The 16108-nt window shown below is 37.1% G+C and overlaps 2 protein-coding genes across 2 annotated transcripts; one reads left to right on the forward strand and one right to left on the reverse strand.

Moving 5' to 3' along the window:
• The first annotated feature begins 230 nt into the window (after positions 1–230).
• Positions 231–11875, forward strand: LOC135682464 (calcitonin gene-related peptide type 1 receptor). The gene is made up of 13 exons (XM_065197364.2): positions 231–1279; positions 3298–3412; positions 3932–4045; positions 4400–4533; positions 5593–5714; positions 6617–6728; positions 7660–7810; positions 8271–8343; positions 8592–8661; positions 9009–9094; positions 9585–9708; positions 10118–10213; positions 11513–11875. The coding sequence occupies exons 1-13, from the start codon at positions 1214–1216 to the stop codon at positions 11873–11875; spliced, it is 1626 nt and encodes a 541-aa protein (XP_065053436.2). The 5' UTR covers positions 231–1213.
• A 1171-nt stretch (positions 11876–13046) lies between these two features.
• On the reverse strand, positions 13047–16009 carry LOC135682467 (G protein-coupled receptor 161). The gene is made up of 2 exons (XM_065197369.2): positions 14826–16009; positions 13047–14601 (listed from the first exon to the last, which is right to left on the reverse strand). Exon 2 carries the CDS (start codon positions 13992–13994, stop codon positions 13047–13049), a length of 948 nt encoding a protein of 315 aa, XP_065053441.2. The 5' UTR covers positions 13995–14601; positions 14826–16009.
• Positions 16010–16108: the final 99 nt, after the last annotated feature.

Consider the following 16108-nt stretch of genomic DNA (forward strand, 5'->3'; position numbering starts at 1 on the left):
AGTCCAAAACGAAATCTATACAACGTAAATGGGTACGATGTGCCCAGAATACATTTCTTTGTTTCTGGCATTGTTTGTTGATGTTGATGACATTGATATCATGATGTATGGACACATATTGGCATCGTATTCTGTCAAATAACAGGAAAAAACCGACAGAAGAATTTACGGCGACGCTTTATTGTAATTTAAGAAAACCGAACCCCAAAAGGCCCAGGCCCCACGTTGACGACCTTTCTCAACAGCATCTACCGAAAGAGCAGTGATGAATATTCATAATGGGGTCTTTTTAAAGATGATAATTGCCTTGTCTTTGAAGTGTTAACAATTCCCAGAATCCTATTGTTTTTCAATAGCGCTAATGCTTTAAAACAACAAAACCGCCTTCTTATCAAGTTTCAACAAGTCGCTATTGTAATAAACAATTACTGCGCTAGATAAGAATGAGAAAGGTTTGAACCCAGGAGAAAGATATATTAAGCTTCAATTTTTTTGCTGCGACAATGCTCGTTTACACTTTTGTCTTGTCTTCGTCATGACTTGGGTTTAACTTTGGGAACAATTTGCGCAAATGGAGATGGACGTTGTTTATTAACCACATGCTTTAGAATTCCAAAAAAAAGTTTTTTTCCAGTATGTCATGAAAATTGATCTTAATGAAAGACTGTAGAACTATTTATAGAGTAATCAGGGTATACCTCTGATTCTCTTGACAGAAAAGAAGAGATTTTTTCAAAGACTTTAACACATCCAAGAGGTTTCATTCTATGACCGACGGTCTTAAGAGACACATAAATCACAACCAAACTGCGCTTTAGAGAAAAGCTGGTTACGACAACAAACTAGACAAGCTGTTGGTTGGTAACTTGACAACATTTGCAGGTCTTTCCACAATCCTTTACAAATTTAACACTACTTGACGTTACACTGTGCTGTCAATACGTGGAAATATGCCTTACGTGGATTCATTCTGAAAAAATAAAAGGATTTCTCGTTCAACAAAGCATCGAAAGATGGCAAAGGCTTTGATCGGCTGATACGCTCTAATAATTAGTATTACGCTTATAACCGAGCTCAACTTTAGCTCAAGCTTCTGGCTAATACAGTTAGTCTATTTCTGACAGAGGTTTTGCAGCTTACGAGCTAAGGCGAGAACAGCAACAGTTTCACCTGATTGTCTAAGCTGACAACCAAAATACGACATCAATTAGATATGGAATACATTTGGAGAAGAAGCCAAATTCTTCTTTTCATACTCTGTGGATCATTCTTTTTGAAGGTAAGAAGGACAAAAATTAATTACCCTCTTTCCTTTTGCAACCAGGTCTACTGGCGATTTCTATTTTTATAACTAGAGATATTGAAAAATTGATCGACATCGAAAAGGTAATGCTAAAGTTGACTCGAGTATGGTATGGAATCCTCTACGGTGGTTTGCATGCATCGGGGGAAGGGGAAGCTCGAGGCATGGACTCGATCCCCCGCTTACCGAAAGAGAAACCCTTAGCAGCTCTGTACCACCACCAAAATCCTTAGTACCATTACGCCACTGACACCAAGTGTACGCCACAAACCATGGCTGTTCGCTGAAAATGAATGGCGTATGTACCATTCATTTCATAGAGGGGTTCCCTGGTTTACGCCGAGAATATTGGCCTGGATCCGTAAGCTGCTTTCTCCATTTGTCCGACATACTTGTGCAGAGCGTTCTCGCTAAGGGTAGAGGATGCAAGTCCTAATTGAATGCTACATTTCAAGGAGTTATTCGAAGGCATTTTTCTATCTTTTCTAAGTCTCAATGTCCAGGTACACAAGGCATAAAGAACATAACCAATGAAGTAGTTATTGATCAACGGGAACCAATTGTTTTTTACTCAAATCAATGTGCACTATTTTGGTCTTTGCTAAAGTTTACAAAGAATGACAAATGTGTCACCAATAGGGAGTGTGAGATGAGCACTGTTTATCGAGTACTTTACTTTATTTATGCCCATGTCGTTTACTTCACCTCTTACGTCATAGTGTTACGCTAAGACCAGAATAAGGTTGTAATCCAATTAAGTCTCATCCTGATTGCCCCCACTTCATCTTGAGCGCATTGCGAAAGTTGATTTGAAGGAAAATTGAATATTTAATTTTGCAATTCCAATCGACGATTGCTAGGAGCAATACAAAAAACAAAAGCAGAACCTTCGAATGAAAAATATTTTTACAGTGTATCGAGTTGTGTAAATGACAAATATCGGATGCAATATCTTCCTTCGTAGAGCTCGAGAATAAAATACGCTGAAGCTGCCACGTGATCGGCAGAATAAAGGACCTGGCGCGTTCAAGCTAATGTGGTCATTCTTTCCTAAAGTTATCAATCTTCCCAAACAAAAATTAAGAAAGCCAGAAACTGCGTCACAGACACATCATAATTTTAATAAGAATCGTACCATCCTCCATCGAATTATTTAAATTTTCTTGGGCCATTGTGTTATGTACATGTTCTTAAAACATTTGTGCAAACACGAAGTGCCCCCAGAGAACATGTCTTCATTTCCATTAGACAAGACGTAAGAAGATTTGTTTGAAACATATACGTCAAGCTTTAAGACATTGCTAGCAGCGTTCACATATGTTCATTATCCATACATTTCTTCACTGTTCTTTTTTGTTAAGTAGTCACTATAGATTGGAAAGGAAAACAGATAGTACAGACGCAAAGTCCGACTTTGCGTCTGGCATTTTTGACGCAATCAAATTTGTCTTTTCAACCAAGGTGCTGCTAAAAACTTCAGAGTTATCCTTAAAAATCTCGAATATCTTCAAAAATCTCGAATATTCGACTGCCTTTTGGTTGACTTTCAGACAACCAAGGTTTACTGCCATTAAAATTTTGAAATATTCGAATAGGGCAATTCAACAGCTACAGAACGCAACGTAGTTGTAAACTCTATGTGATTTCGGTGCCTCGAGGAGCGGTTCTTGAAGCAAGGGCTCAACACTAGAGCTGATGCCTTGGAACTTCAAGAAACGTTAGATCTCTTTAGTTAACTTTATTCTTGCTTCTGCTCATTGATCATTGGTATAGAACAGATACAGTGTTACTGAACACTGAACGAACAAAGTGCAAGAATGACTGACTTGCACACGCACACTCTTGGTGGATGAATAATTTGAAGTCTTCTTTAAATCAAATCATCCCCCTTCTCAAAGTAGGATGAGGGATTGCTCATGCGATAGGAAATACACACTTGTTAGATTCTCTAGCAACACATGATATGCCACTAACTTTTTACTTTGTAACACTAGGTACCGGCTGAGCCAACAACAACAGCCACTCCAACCCCAACATTGGCACCTGCAGCTCGACTGGCAATGGAACTAGTCAAATCATGTATCATTGATATAACAAAATATAGATTCGGTAAGTGTTTACCCTCTTTGTTTAAACTCGTTGGAGAGTTACAGAGCTATTTAATATGGTTAAGACGAGGATTTTTTCGAATTTCATGCAGGTGCAGCTTAAGCCATACTTAATTCTAATTATGTTTACATGATATCTCGACATCATCTTCGCGCACATAACAATCAAAGTGCATGCACATCGAATTCATTCACGATTGCGCAGGCACTTTCACAGCAATCACGGGGCCACTTATGATCTTCCTATTCAAAAAGTCCTTTTGCGACCGTTGTACCTATTGAACAAGTGAATACAGTGATGTATCTTGACCTTCCAGACTAGGGGTTGGAGTGTCATCCAAAGAAAAATTTACACCTACCCACAGGCAATTTTACCGATCATAAGGATATTGTGAACCGAATGAAGAATTGGGGGAGGGGTTTGTCACACCCCCATGCACCCTCGCTAGCTACGCCCCTGAGTATATATCTGCTGGTTTGTTTGATCCTTTTGAATCTGTATGTATTTTCTCATTCACAGATTTGCCTACAGCTAACAAATGCCCAGTGAGCTATACCCTAATTTGTTGGCCAGAGCTGGAAGTTGGGAATAATATCAGCATCCAATGCCCTGGCATGTTTTTTGCGACAGACAGTAAGTTCCATATAAACTTTTCAGAATCGATTATTATTGCTACATTTATATCGATATGAAAAGTAAAAGGTGGTTTTAAGACGAGGTAACGAGGCGATGAAACTCCTTTTAAAGGTTTTAACATCAATGGTTGGGTTTTGAGGTTGATTTGAAAATTTCAAGGATCTCAGAAAAATATAACCTATTTAAACAACGAAATTGGACCCTATTTAAACAACGAGTCAAACTTAGTTTGACTCTCAAACTAGCAAAGTCGGTTGGAAACTCACCACAAATATAACTATTTTGTTTATGCTAGATTTATAATTCAAATGTCCAGAAAACATTTTCTGTTAACAAAAATTTGTTTTACAGAAATCGTTACGCGCAAGTGCTATGCTAACGGAACATGGGAAAAAGTGATCTTAAATGACATATGCAATCCCTTACCTCAAGATATCGCTGAACAGAATTTTCTTAAGCTTCTTGCAAAATATAACATCAGCGTGGTGAGTTTTTACAACGACCTGAAACTTCAGATAAAAACTTTCTTTTCAGTGTTTATATTCTTAAGTGATGACGTCACAAAATTTTTCTTTTTTAAATTTCTGAGGTTTGTTCGTTAACCAGAAAGAGCATCATAAATACCACTTAATATGCAAAATCAAATAAAGGTGTTAGGAATTGGCAGAGATATGGCCAGATTAGCACAGGCCCTTGCCTCATCAAACCTCTGTTATTTGGTCTCTGTCAAAATAATAGTGATCCGTTGGCAAATTGTAAGTGTTTAATTGGCCACATCTCACCCGGTTTTCGATGCATTGACCTGATTTTGCATATTTAAAAGTATTTTCTGGAGTTATTTTATGTTATGGGGTCAAAAATAAAAAATCAAAAATTCTTAGAATAGATCCTAATGACGTCACACTTCAGAATTCTCAACATAGCTTGAACTATAGTAGAGCACATACACATTAGACTTGTGACGAGGAAGCATTTGGAAAACGGAGAGGCAAAGAACTGGAGTACACATTTCCACGCTCCTTTTCTTACTATGTTATATTTACCACATAAAATTCCAATTATGATTGATAATAGGCAGTTGATTAGAAACATCATAGTCATAAGAAAAATACCAGGAAATATTCTTACTAATTATCTTGCAATTAAACAAGCATTACGGAGCAGCTCCTTACGAAATGAAGCCAGGATTTTTTGACATTGAGAGTCATCTTTTACCTTAAAAGGATCTTGGTGGAGGCTTCTGAAAAGCGGATGACCTGTCTACCCTAGTGTTCCCCAGGCTTTTTAGTCCCCAGTTTCAGCACCAAAGAATGTTTTTTTAACTAAAAAAGATAATATTCTTATCGAACACAGAGCATTATCAAAATAAAAAACACTCCTGCCACATTCCCTAATGATTCGTTCCTTTTTTAGCCGCCTCACAAAGCTGCGCCAGTTGATCCCCCATGCACTTCCGCTAGCTACGCCCCTGAGTATCATCAAAGAGCATTATCAAAAAAAAGAACACCCCTGCCACATTCCCTAATGATTCATTTCTTTTCTAGCCACCTCAGAAAGTTGCGCCAGTCGATCCCCACCTTGATCGGCAAATCAAAATATTCGTAACAATGCAATGGGTATCACTATCAATCATGATTCCTTCGTTACTGCTGCTGTTTATATTTCCGTAAGTAATCAAATTATCTCTTTCCATAAAATTCCTTTTCTAAAACTTTTCAAGAAATAAAGCTCCTTTTAAGACATAAACTAGGCAAAAGTCGTCAAATAAGCTCTTAATTGTTTGATATAGGAGCATAGAAAACCTGAAGTGTACTAACAGGTTAGTTTTGACATCGATCATAGAGTTTAGAAATTATAATTTCATGTGGGAAGTGAATGCACTCATTGGATTTTATCTCAGTAAGACTCGCCTGTTTTAGCACAGGCAGGACTATTTGATAACTTTCTTGTTGCTTGTTGCATGACAAAAAGTCAAAACTTGCTACAAATCAGATTGTGATCAAAATTGTTATGTGATCGCTAGTTATGTGATCAAAAGGGGTTTCCAGGTTCCATCTTCAAGCAAGGCACCCCTAGATTGCTCATTTTGGGACGGAATTTTTTCAAGGGGTTTGTCATACCCTTCATGCCCCTAATAGAAGGTGTTGTATATGTCGTCATCGCTTTGAAATGCTCTTGCCAATTTAAGTTACGTCATCATACTATTCCTTAAAACGATAATACAAAGAGCGAATAAATTGAGTGCCAGAATGAATTTAGTATTGATAGTAAAAAAATTTCTTTAAAATAATATTGTCTATGTAATATTATTTATATTATTATATCATTATCATAATATTATCTTTTAACTATCCTTACTAAATTCATTCTGGTACTCAAATCATTCGCTCACTATATTATGGTTTTGTGGATGAAGCACCACACGCAACGTACATATTTAATAGTATCCTTTAATTTTCCTTAGCACGTGTTTATATAAAGTATTACCTGCAAACCGTCAGAGATAAATATAATTTCTTCAGCTTGTAATGCGGTATGCGGTATAACAAGACTATTTTATTATTGCAGGAATCTAAATGACGACAAGATGAATTTGCACAGATGCCTGGTTGCATCGTTTCTCATGAGCGTTGTTACTTTTCTACCCGAATATTACATGTCACTTGCAAAAACCAACCCAGTGAGTAGCTTCTGAATAACCAAGACATTTTGTTTCGTGTACATACAGAGTTAAGGCCAGTTTCCACTTGATTCGCTCTAGTTGCGTGACTTGGCGAAATCGAATCAACAAGTCAGGGAATTTGAGTTGAACTACTCAGCGAATGGTCGCGCATTCGCAGCGAATGAGGAAGTTCAATTTGCGCATGCCCGAATGTGCATTCGCTCGATCGCGCGACCAGAGCGAATAAAGTGGAAACCCGCCTTTATACATATATATCTAATAAACCTATCTTACTGGTTCCTTTCTAATAGCTAATGCAGCTCAGGGTCTACTGCTGGGGAAATACATTAGAATAAAGGCTGTTGTACACAACCAAAATGCGCTTAAACACATCATAGCAAACAGCCCTGGAAAACGAGGAAAAAAATGAGAAAACCTGTTGGATTAGAGCAAATCGTTTTGCTTGTAATTTAAAAACCCTACAGTGCCTGCCAAAATTGCCATCTTTCTATGAAAACATTTTTAATTTCTTTACCCAAGACTATAACTTTCACTCTCCCTTTCCCCCATAAAAGTTTTGATAGTCTGGGCAAATATCATACAAGTAATACATAGATATTTCTGTTTACATTACCTCTAAATTCGACAGTAGACCAGCATCGTTTCAAGGAGGAGTGGTTGATGGCTGAATTTGCCTTTCAAAACTAACGTTAGTATCACAAGGCGTTTGGCAGTGATTGCTGCCAACTTTGAGGTCCTTCATATATTTTGTTCTAAGATTTATAAGATCACAGTGGTACTAGTCGATAATAACTTACAAACTATACAAGAGTACACAGAAGGATGCTACACTGTCTTTTTAACATGCATAATTTTTAAATCCATGAAACACTGAAATAACATGTTGATTAACTGCTAAGAGATTTGGTTGTGATTTTAAATTTTTCAGCAAGCATGCAACGCCTTGTGGATAATTAACAGACTCTTTGCCGTCTGCGAAGTGACGTGGATGTTCAATGAAGGAGTTTACCTCCTCAAAACGATCATGTTCGTGTTCTCACAGAATTCATACATATGGCTGTTCTTTCTCTTCGGATGGGGTACGTCCTTTTAATTGCAACTTTAAAGCTCTCTGACTCTATCATGAAAATAACCTCCTTTGTCTCCAAAGGAGATTTGATACCAAAAAAGAGCAGCGTGGTGTATGAATAAAACAATGCCACTAAATACCTTTTATATCGTTTAATGAACAATGATAGCTACATTCTTATCCAAACAATATTGAACCGGGAGATATTAATGGTTGGAACCAGGTAAGAAAGACTTGCCTTTTTTAAGTTTCGGCTAGAAATTAGTATCGTGTGAACTTTGCGAGAATTCTTCCTGGAATGAAATTTTCGGAAATGCAATACAACGTAAATGCAGTAGGAACTCCGTTTCAGTGGAAAATTGAGTCAGTTGTGTAGATATAAAAGTCTCGTTTTGACTACGAGACATATATGTGAACCCGAAACGTCATAAACTGCTGCAACTTTGCTAATTACTTTCCATGTTCTAAAGGATTTCCCGTGGTTCTGACGCTACTTGTTTGGACGCCCGTAATGGTAAAAAAGATCGGCAACATATCAGGAAGGTACGTACTTAGACATTATCTTGAGTGCCCTATTTTACAAAAACAACATTCCATTAAAGGATTTCTAAGAGAAACTCTCGTCGACGTACAAATATTTCCTCGAATTAGGTCTAACTAAAAAGTCAACCATTAACATGGCTGGTAATGGAAAACCACGAAATTCCCCGTAACATGGCGTAGAATATTTTAATGAAATCTGGAAACCATGTAACTCTTGTATTAAGAGGCTTCTTTCTTCCATTCATTAGATGCTGGACACATGACGCACAAAATAACCTGATGCTTATTCTCTACGTACCAATGACCATCATGCTGGCAGTACGTAAAACATATATATTTTACATATTTCAAATGGCTGTTGCACAGTAGGCTTTGCAAGAAACCTACGGAATTTGTAGGCTTTCAACTTAGGGAGATCATTGCTGAACGTGTTGCTGCAGGGAGATTAAAGTGGCTTATAAGGAGATGTACAAGCTTAAGTGTGCAAAACCAGGAGACTTGAAGTTGCTACTCCGAGTTTCACACTTAATGCAATCCCAATGAATAGTTTCCTGATTATCACAATAAACGTGAAACGCGAAATAGCAACTAAAAACTGTCATGTAAATGTTTACACATCCTTATTTCTGTATCCTCTATTATTGACGTTATTTACTTTATTACAGTTAAATCTGATCATCCTGTTATATGTTATTGGAGTCGTCATTTCAAAACTGAAGCAAAACCATTCTGTTGATATGCGGTCAAAAAGGTATGCTGATTTTTTGACAACTAAGAAAGTGTACTAAAAGCAACATTTAAAGATGAGGCACAAGCTGTCATTTTTTGTCGAATCCTATTTATTCTGCAAGTTAACCATGGACTGCTATCAAGAATTGTTCTTTGTACAATCATTTCTAATTGTTTGCATTGAATGAAGTAGAATACTCATTACATTTAGAATTATTCCCTCTAAATTAGATGAGCCCCCCTTCAGAAGTCTAACTACATGCAGCATCTAACAGTCTTGTAATGCCGTTTTTCAATTTCTTCGTTTTGTAATCTGTTCTATTTGAAATAACGGAGCATTTTGTACTTTTCATGTTGTAAAATTCTTATTTTAAAAAGACTGAACTGAATGGCACAGACCTGCATGTGACTAAACATAACTTTACTGTAATGTAGCTCTTAAATTCCATTTATCATAATCTACAATCTACAATTCAGTGCTGTGTAGTAATTCTGGTTTTATCCATTCAAAGGAAAGCAGCGAAGGGTGCCATTGTGCTAATGCCTCTCTTGGGTACAATATACCTGATGATCTTTTATGCTCCACAAGGTGTTGTATGGTATGACTATTTGCTTGTGGTGACACAACCAATGCAGGTGCGAGTTAGAAACATAAAACTATCAAGATGTCCCTCATTAATTTATTGTTGATCAATAATGATTTCTAATTTCTTCATATGAAATAAAACAGTGCAATGAAGAGGAATTTATGTGAATTATTATCGTTGAAAAACACAGTTTTATTCCACAAAGGAGTAAAAGGCAGGGAATAATTCCACTGGGGGGAGGGGGAGTTGGGGGAAGGGGGACTGAACAAAATCTACTGGAGGGGTGGATATACAGTCTGTTAGCTGAAATGATGTTCTTGATTTTAGATTAAAGGATAGTTTTGAAGCTATGATCTATATAGACTAACGAGGAGAAAACGTTTCATTGCATTTTCATTCAATGTTGCTACGGTGATGAGCTAAAATGGCGATTACTGGCAAAAAAATGAATTTTTCAGGGTATATTGGTCTGCGTTGTGCATGTCTTCCTGAATAAAGATATACATTCTGCTATAAAAGGCAAATGGAGGAAGTTACGAGGCCGATCATCTATGGTAAGTATTGATATGACATTTCATTAGAAGGCCCAAGTCACATTGATTTAAGTTTTTGATGCCTTTTGGATCCCTGACTTCCCGACAGCACATCAGTAGTGACAATTGTCCTTCGGTTATGAAACACTTTATTCTATCACTGTCATCTCCATCCTGCATTCTTTTCATATCCACATAAGTAAGCGCGATCAATTGTGCATTCATAGCGTCCCCTCGCTTTCTGTGAATACGCTTAGATTTGTATTTAGTCAGGTACCACATCAAGGCGCAACAGTCGCACTGCAACGTCTATTATTACCTCTGTGTTTTCTGCACGTTAAATCCAGTGGCGTAACGAAGGCATCTTGGGCCTTACAGAAAAACTGAGACGGGGCCCCTATTTACGAACTGCAAGAAGGTCCATTCGGACGCTGCAAAGCTCGTGAAACAAAATAGCAGGATAACCATGGTTATTTCTTATCGTTTATAGAGAAAGCTAAGTTATGCTAAGAAAGCTAAGAAAGCTTCAGTTGAAGAAATTTAAAAGTTTTTGAAAATTAAATGAACTCGAGCGAAGTCCTATAAACATGGATATAAAATTAATTTGGGGGCCCCTTTTGGTCGGGGGCCCTTAGTTATCGAATTAAGGTGCCCTAAACTGCGTTGCTCCACAGGGTGAATCAGATCATAAAAACGACTCTTAAAAGAGCTAAACTATAGGAAACAACCATACAGCAACACCAACAGGCGGTCATATACATTGTCAACCATACTTTGAAAAAATCTGAATTGAATACATTTCTATTAATGCGGATCCTTGCTACCCTAACGATTCCTTACTTTTTCATTTTCTCCTTCTTTCTCTCCTTGGGCTTTTAGTTTGTATCTTCATTATTTATAAATTTGATTCTTCAGTTAAATCTGCCAGTATTATTTTTTTGTGTCATTCCACTTTTCTTGGTTTCTTTCTTGTTTGCTAGCTTTTTGCCTTCTCAACTATCCCTCCTCTTCAATCCATTACTTTCATTCCTTTCAAATTTTCCGTTTTCTTTCCATTCTCTGACTCAAACTACTGATTTTCTTCCCATGCCTTATCGCACTGCTGCCGTTTTTAGTTTGTTTATCAATATATTTTCCGTTTCCTATCATCCATTGAATAATTGAATTAGTAATCGGTTAATCAAATGTTAAAGCACATCAAGAGATCAGTAGAAAGAAATTATTGCTTTCTGACTTAAAGTACATCAAAATACGGCGCTGTAGCAGAAAACGAATTTTTCTTTCATTCAAATTGCTTTACCAATTCCAATCAAATTTCAGTTCCAATCAACGAAATTCTTCTCTGCTTATGGAGGACCAAAGCATGGGAAAAATAGAACAAACGCTGACAGAAGAGATACCTCAACATTGCCAAAAAAGAAAATTTCAGTTGAGTCGTCAGTGGTTGGGTGGCAAAGAAAACGATCCTCGAGAGTTGTGCCAGTTATTGTGAACAATAACGTTGTAGCACTTCATGAACCAGTAGATGGCCAGGCTAATCAAGTCTTTGAAAAAAAGAGTGTTGAAAATATCAAAGAGGACAACGAGATAACTGTTTTCGATAAAGCGAATGGCAGAGACCAAGACAAAAAGCAACATATGGAAATAATCGAAGAAAATCGATTTGCAAACGATGCATCGTAGTTCTTGCATCATTTTTGTGAGAGTTTGATAAGTTCAGGAATACATTCTGCCATTACTCGTGAAAGGTTATTGTGGGCTACATGTAACCTCAAGGTCAACGAGTTTTTGCTACACATAGCTTCTAGAAACTCGTATCGTAAGAGCGTTGAATACTGCTAGGAGAAACGTTCCTTACTCTAACACCGTATCTCAAAATTTAGAACCTAAGATAAAATAACAAGACATTTGTCATCACGATGGAAAAAAATCGATAGGCCATAGGCTGAATACTGCATTCATTTACAATCATTCGTCAATTGGACATTTGTAACGAAAATTTTCTCTTCACCTGAACACTAAAAGCTGGAATTCGTAAATAAATGTTGATATCACTTTTCAAATTATTCTAGAACAACTAATTCTAAGACCGTTATTGGACATCTTAAAACAAATTGTCGCCGTTAAGCAGGGAGGCCGACGCAATTTTTCAAAGCTAGGGGTTTTGTTGTTTAACCAGCAGTACCCAGTGTCGTCAAAGTCCCTGCTCAGTGCATGAAAAAGGCATTCTAACAGTTAATCTTGAAATGCTTAATTGGTGATCGCATTTTTTATTTTGAATCTTATGAAAACTAATTAATTAATCTGCAGATTTGATACATTGCAGTGTAAGATTGTCACTATGTCTTTCATCTGCTGCTTGTTGCTTTTAATGATGAATACTTATCAGTTATTGAAAATCAAGTATTCTACGTGTTTGTAATATACAGTTTTTGTAAACATTATCAGCTTTTTGAATTCAACGACAACTTGTTTCATTAGTTTTTAATATACCATTATTTGAACACAATATGATCTTTTTACATATGAATAACACTTGTCTCTATAAAGTCCTTTTCACATAGCTGCTCTTATCCTATTTAAAATTTATAGTCGCAGTTATTCCTTTTTATACAGTCGAAATCTCCTGAAGGGCTTGAAATGGTCTGACACAAAACACTTACCACTTCAACTCAGTAGATGGGCCTGACTGCAATCTATATGGACTAACACTAACATAGCAGTTTAAGGGCGTGTCCGGTGAGCGCAATTATCACTGTGTTTGCTCCTGGACTTTCTTTTTCTCGTCTCCACGAGAGCCACCAATAAATCGAGATCAATGGACGAATACTTGCAGTGATACCACACAATACACTCATTTCGATACAATTCCTCGTCGGTGAAGCCCAGTATCCGACGTCGAAAACGCCGAACTGATTCTGTTTCCTCGCACTTTCCAGCAGCATAGTTTCGAAAGGCGAGCTTTCAACGAACTTCTGAAGTCAGTCTTCCAGAAAATATAGAGGAAAAGGTTGATTGTCAAACCTGTAAAGAAAACAGTCGTGCCTATTCGAAGGAAAAGCTCTTCCTTTAAGTTTTTGCCGCGAATTAGGCGAATACCTGCCAAAATAGCATTTGGTAGCCAGGAACAGATAAACGTAAATATCATCGCAAAACAGAGGTACGCGGTACGAGTTTCTCGATTCTTCAAAATACGACGTGATTCGCCTGATTCTTCGATTGTAAGAGAGTGTAGTATGCGAGTCTGACGACGAACCTCTCGCATCACAATCGAATTGACGAAAATAAGTGACATAAATCCCGTGAAAGCCGAAATATGCATAACTGTTATCATGGCAGTAGAAACATTTTCCTTTTCGGCATGTGCGAATATAGCGATGAGTATTGTGACGATGCCAAATAGGGCGATGCCTAGCCAAAATCCAAATACTATCTTGTTTGCTTTCTTGCGAGTCATTCGCACGGAGTATTCAAGTGGATACATGATAGCAAGGTAACGATCGAGTGTGATGACACTGAGGCTTACCATATACGCCACGACGGCGAAAACGAAGTAGGACGAACTAAGCAGAAACTTTTCGGGCCTTTTTTCGTAATCACTGTAGCTGGAAAACAGCGATAAAGGAATACCAGCAGAAGAAACGAGAAAATTCGTAACGACATAACTTATTAGGAACTTATTCGAGGGCAAGTAGTGAAGTTCTTTGTCAAAAATGAACGCAGTTATAACAAGAATGGAAGTGACAGCTGATACCGAGATGATGACACAATCTAGAGTTGAAATGATGCTCATTGCATCCATAGCTTGATTTTAATTTTCCCTTGATTTTAAGGCAAAACTACTCTAGACATGTGCGTATACGGCGAGTCGAAATCTGCCGCAGTTGGAGTTATTTCAACTTCCTTTCTCGAAATAATCAGGATGGTCTTAGATAAATGGGTCTATAAATACAAATAGCTGATCCTGATCTTGCAAAACGTAAAGCTTGTTGTCGTTAATTAAAGAGCAATACGCCGGTGCAAAATACGCTTTTGCTGTGAATCTTTGCCCACCTTGTTGCTTATTAAAGAGCCAACAAAATTTGAGAATGTTAGGAAATCTATGTAAATCGCCGATTGAATGATTTAACGAAACACCATTGCTTTTTTGACAATTTTTGACGTCATCTGAATACCAGCTTTAAGAGGCAGTGCATCTACCGTGAATGCATTCCACAATTGTTCATTATAAAGCATTTGCTTGTTCTGTAATCAGTACGTCTTGCCAGTTAGTATGCCGGTCGCAAAAATTGTGGATAAGATAAGTATACCATTTGTATATACCCGGTTCCCAAATAATCGTTTTAAAAAACGACCGTCTAGTATTCTGACAACGGTTCCTTCGACAGTTTATCAGCTACTTCGTTGGCCTACGAAAAACACGCAAACAAATCGATAAGCTCTTCTGCAACCAAATCAACTGCAAATACTTGCCAAGGATATCTAGAATAGCATATCTCTACGGTATTGAAAACACTGTCAAAATTACGAAGCGAGTTCCATTGTAACCTGGTAAAAATGTAGATGATTATTCCTTAAATCAAAAACATTGAATGATTATAGAACAGATAAGTTGCAATTTTGAGCATTATACCTCATAACAAGAATACTAATTGAAGAAATTCCTCCTTGAATTCCGCAACAAATAACCAATCAAAGACACATCAACTTCCCTTGTAGGTTTGCCTTTCTGACTAAGCGTTCAAATCGATTCTCCTTTTTGCCTACACGAATACCTGGCTATTTGCTTACTGCTTTGTTAAGAACAGCATAACGGGGGTTCAAAATGTTTTTCAGGATGCTCATCAGAATATATTTCAGACATCAAAATGCTTTTTACATGACTCTTTATTACAAAGAAATTGAACAATTATGATATTCAATTTTATCTCCACAGATCAATTTCTTTGTTTCCATGTAACAATCGACTTGCCAAACAGTTCCATACTAGAAAAATAGATTAAGATATTTACACACTTCCCCTTACCAACATAGGTACTTTTTCTATTAAAACCAAGCAGCTGAATTGACACTTACTGCTATAAGAAAAAATCAAACAGGAAGTTATAGAAGGACACAGGATGCTTATGAAACCTCTCATTCCACCCGTAAGCATTGTAAATAATGTTTATTTTTTCGATCAACACTTCAGATATGATATCTTGCTTGAGCGTATAAAAGCAATGAAAGGCTTTACCTTTTTTATACAAGTTTCGCTAAATTCTGGTGTGACGTCAATGTATATAAACATCGCAGGTATAAGCGAATGAAAAATAGGCACGCACAACAGAACTGCACGCAATCACAAGGTTCTTGCTCAAATAAGCAATTGTAATTTGACACGCATAGTTGTAAAGCATATGGAAAGAAATATCGCAAAATTATTTGTGAAATGATCTCAATCTTAACCAACTCCCTGCCATTAAAAGTCTTTTAATGTGTATCGGACACATCCAAGGTTCTTTCTAAAAAAACCATTTTGATTTTCAAGGAGAAAAGACAGTTTTTGAAGGAAACAACAGCTGCGCCCCCTTACATTGTTATATCTACTACCGCTTTAGATTGCCAAACTGAGGGTTCGTAACTTTGTTGAAAACCGAGGGTTCAAAAGGAATTTTAAAAAGAAAGATTTCTTTTTCTGAGAATGCGTGTGCCTATTTCTGAATCAAACTTGCGAGGAAATCTTGGTCGAGGACAGGGGGTTGGACTTGAGAAAACATATTGTAGGGCCTTACGATACAATCTGGTGTAAACGACAAAGACAGAGAGTGTGTAATAATCATGAAAAACTAAAAAAACTAATGAATTATCGTATTCCGAAAAAATGCATTTTTTCTTCCCAAATACCAGACACAGCACCACATATCCGAATCGAAA

Source organism: Rhopilema esculentum, chromosome 16 (assembly GCF_057945365.1).
Source record: "Rhopilema esculentum isolate cy_ngs chromosome 16, ASM5794536v1, whole genome shotgun sequence".
NCBI classification, from domain to species: domain Eukaryota; kingdom Metazoa; phylum Cnidaria; class Scyphozoa; order Rhizostomeae; family Rhizostomatidae; genus Rhopilema; species Rhopilema esculentum.

Bases quoted from the DNA above. Each gene is read 5' to 3' on its own strand.
- LOC135682464 (XM_065197364.2), top strand. From the start codon at position 1,214: ATGGAATACATTTGGAGAAGAAGCCAAATTCTTCTTTTCATACTCTGT. The intron at 7,811-8,270 runs GTACGTCCTTTT...CATGTTCTAAAG, and splicing joins GTTCTTTCTCTTCGGATGGG to GATTTCCCGTGGTTCTGACG. The intron at 8,344-8,591 runs GTACGTACTTAG...TCCATTCATTAG, and splicing joins ATCGGCAACATATCAGGAAG to ATGCTGGACACATGACGCAC.
- LOC135682467 (XM_065197369.2), bottom strand. From the start codon at position 13,994: ATGGATGCAATGAGCATCATTTCAACTCTAGATTGTGTCATCATCTCG.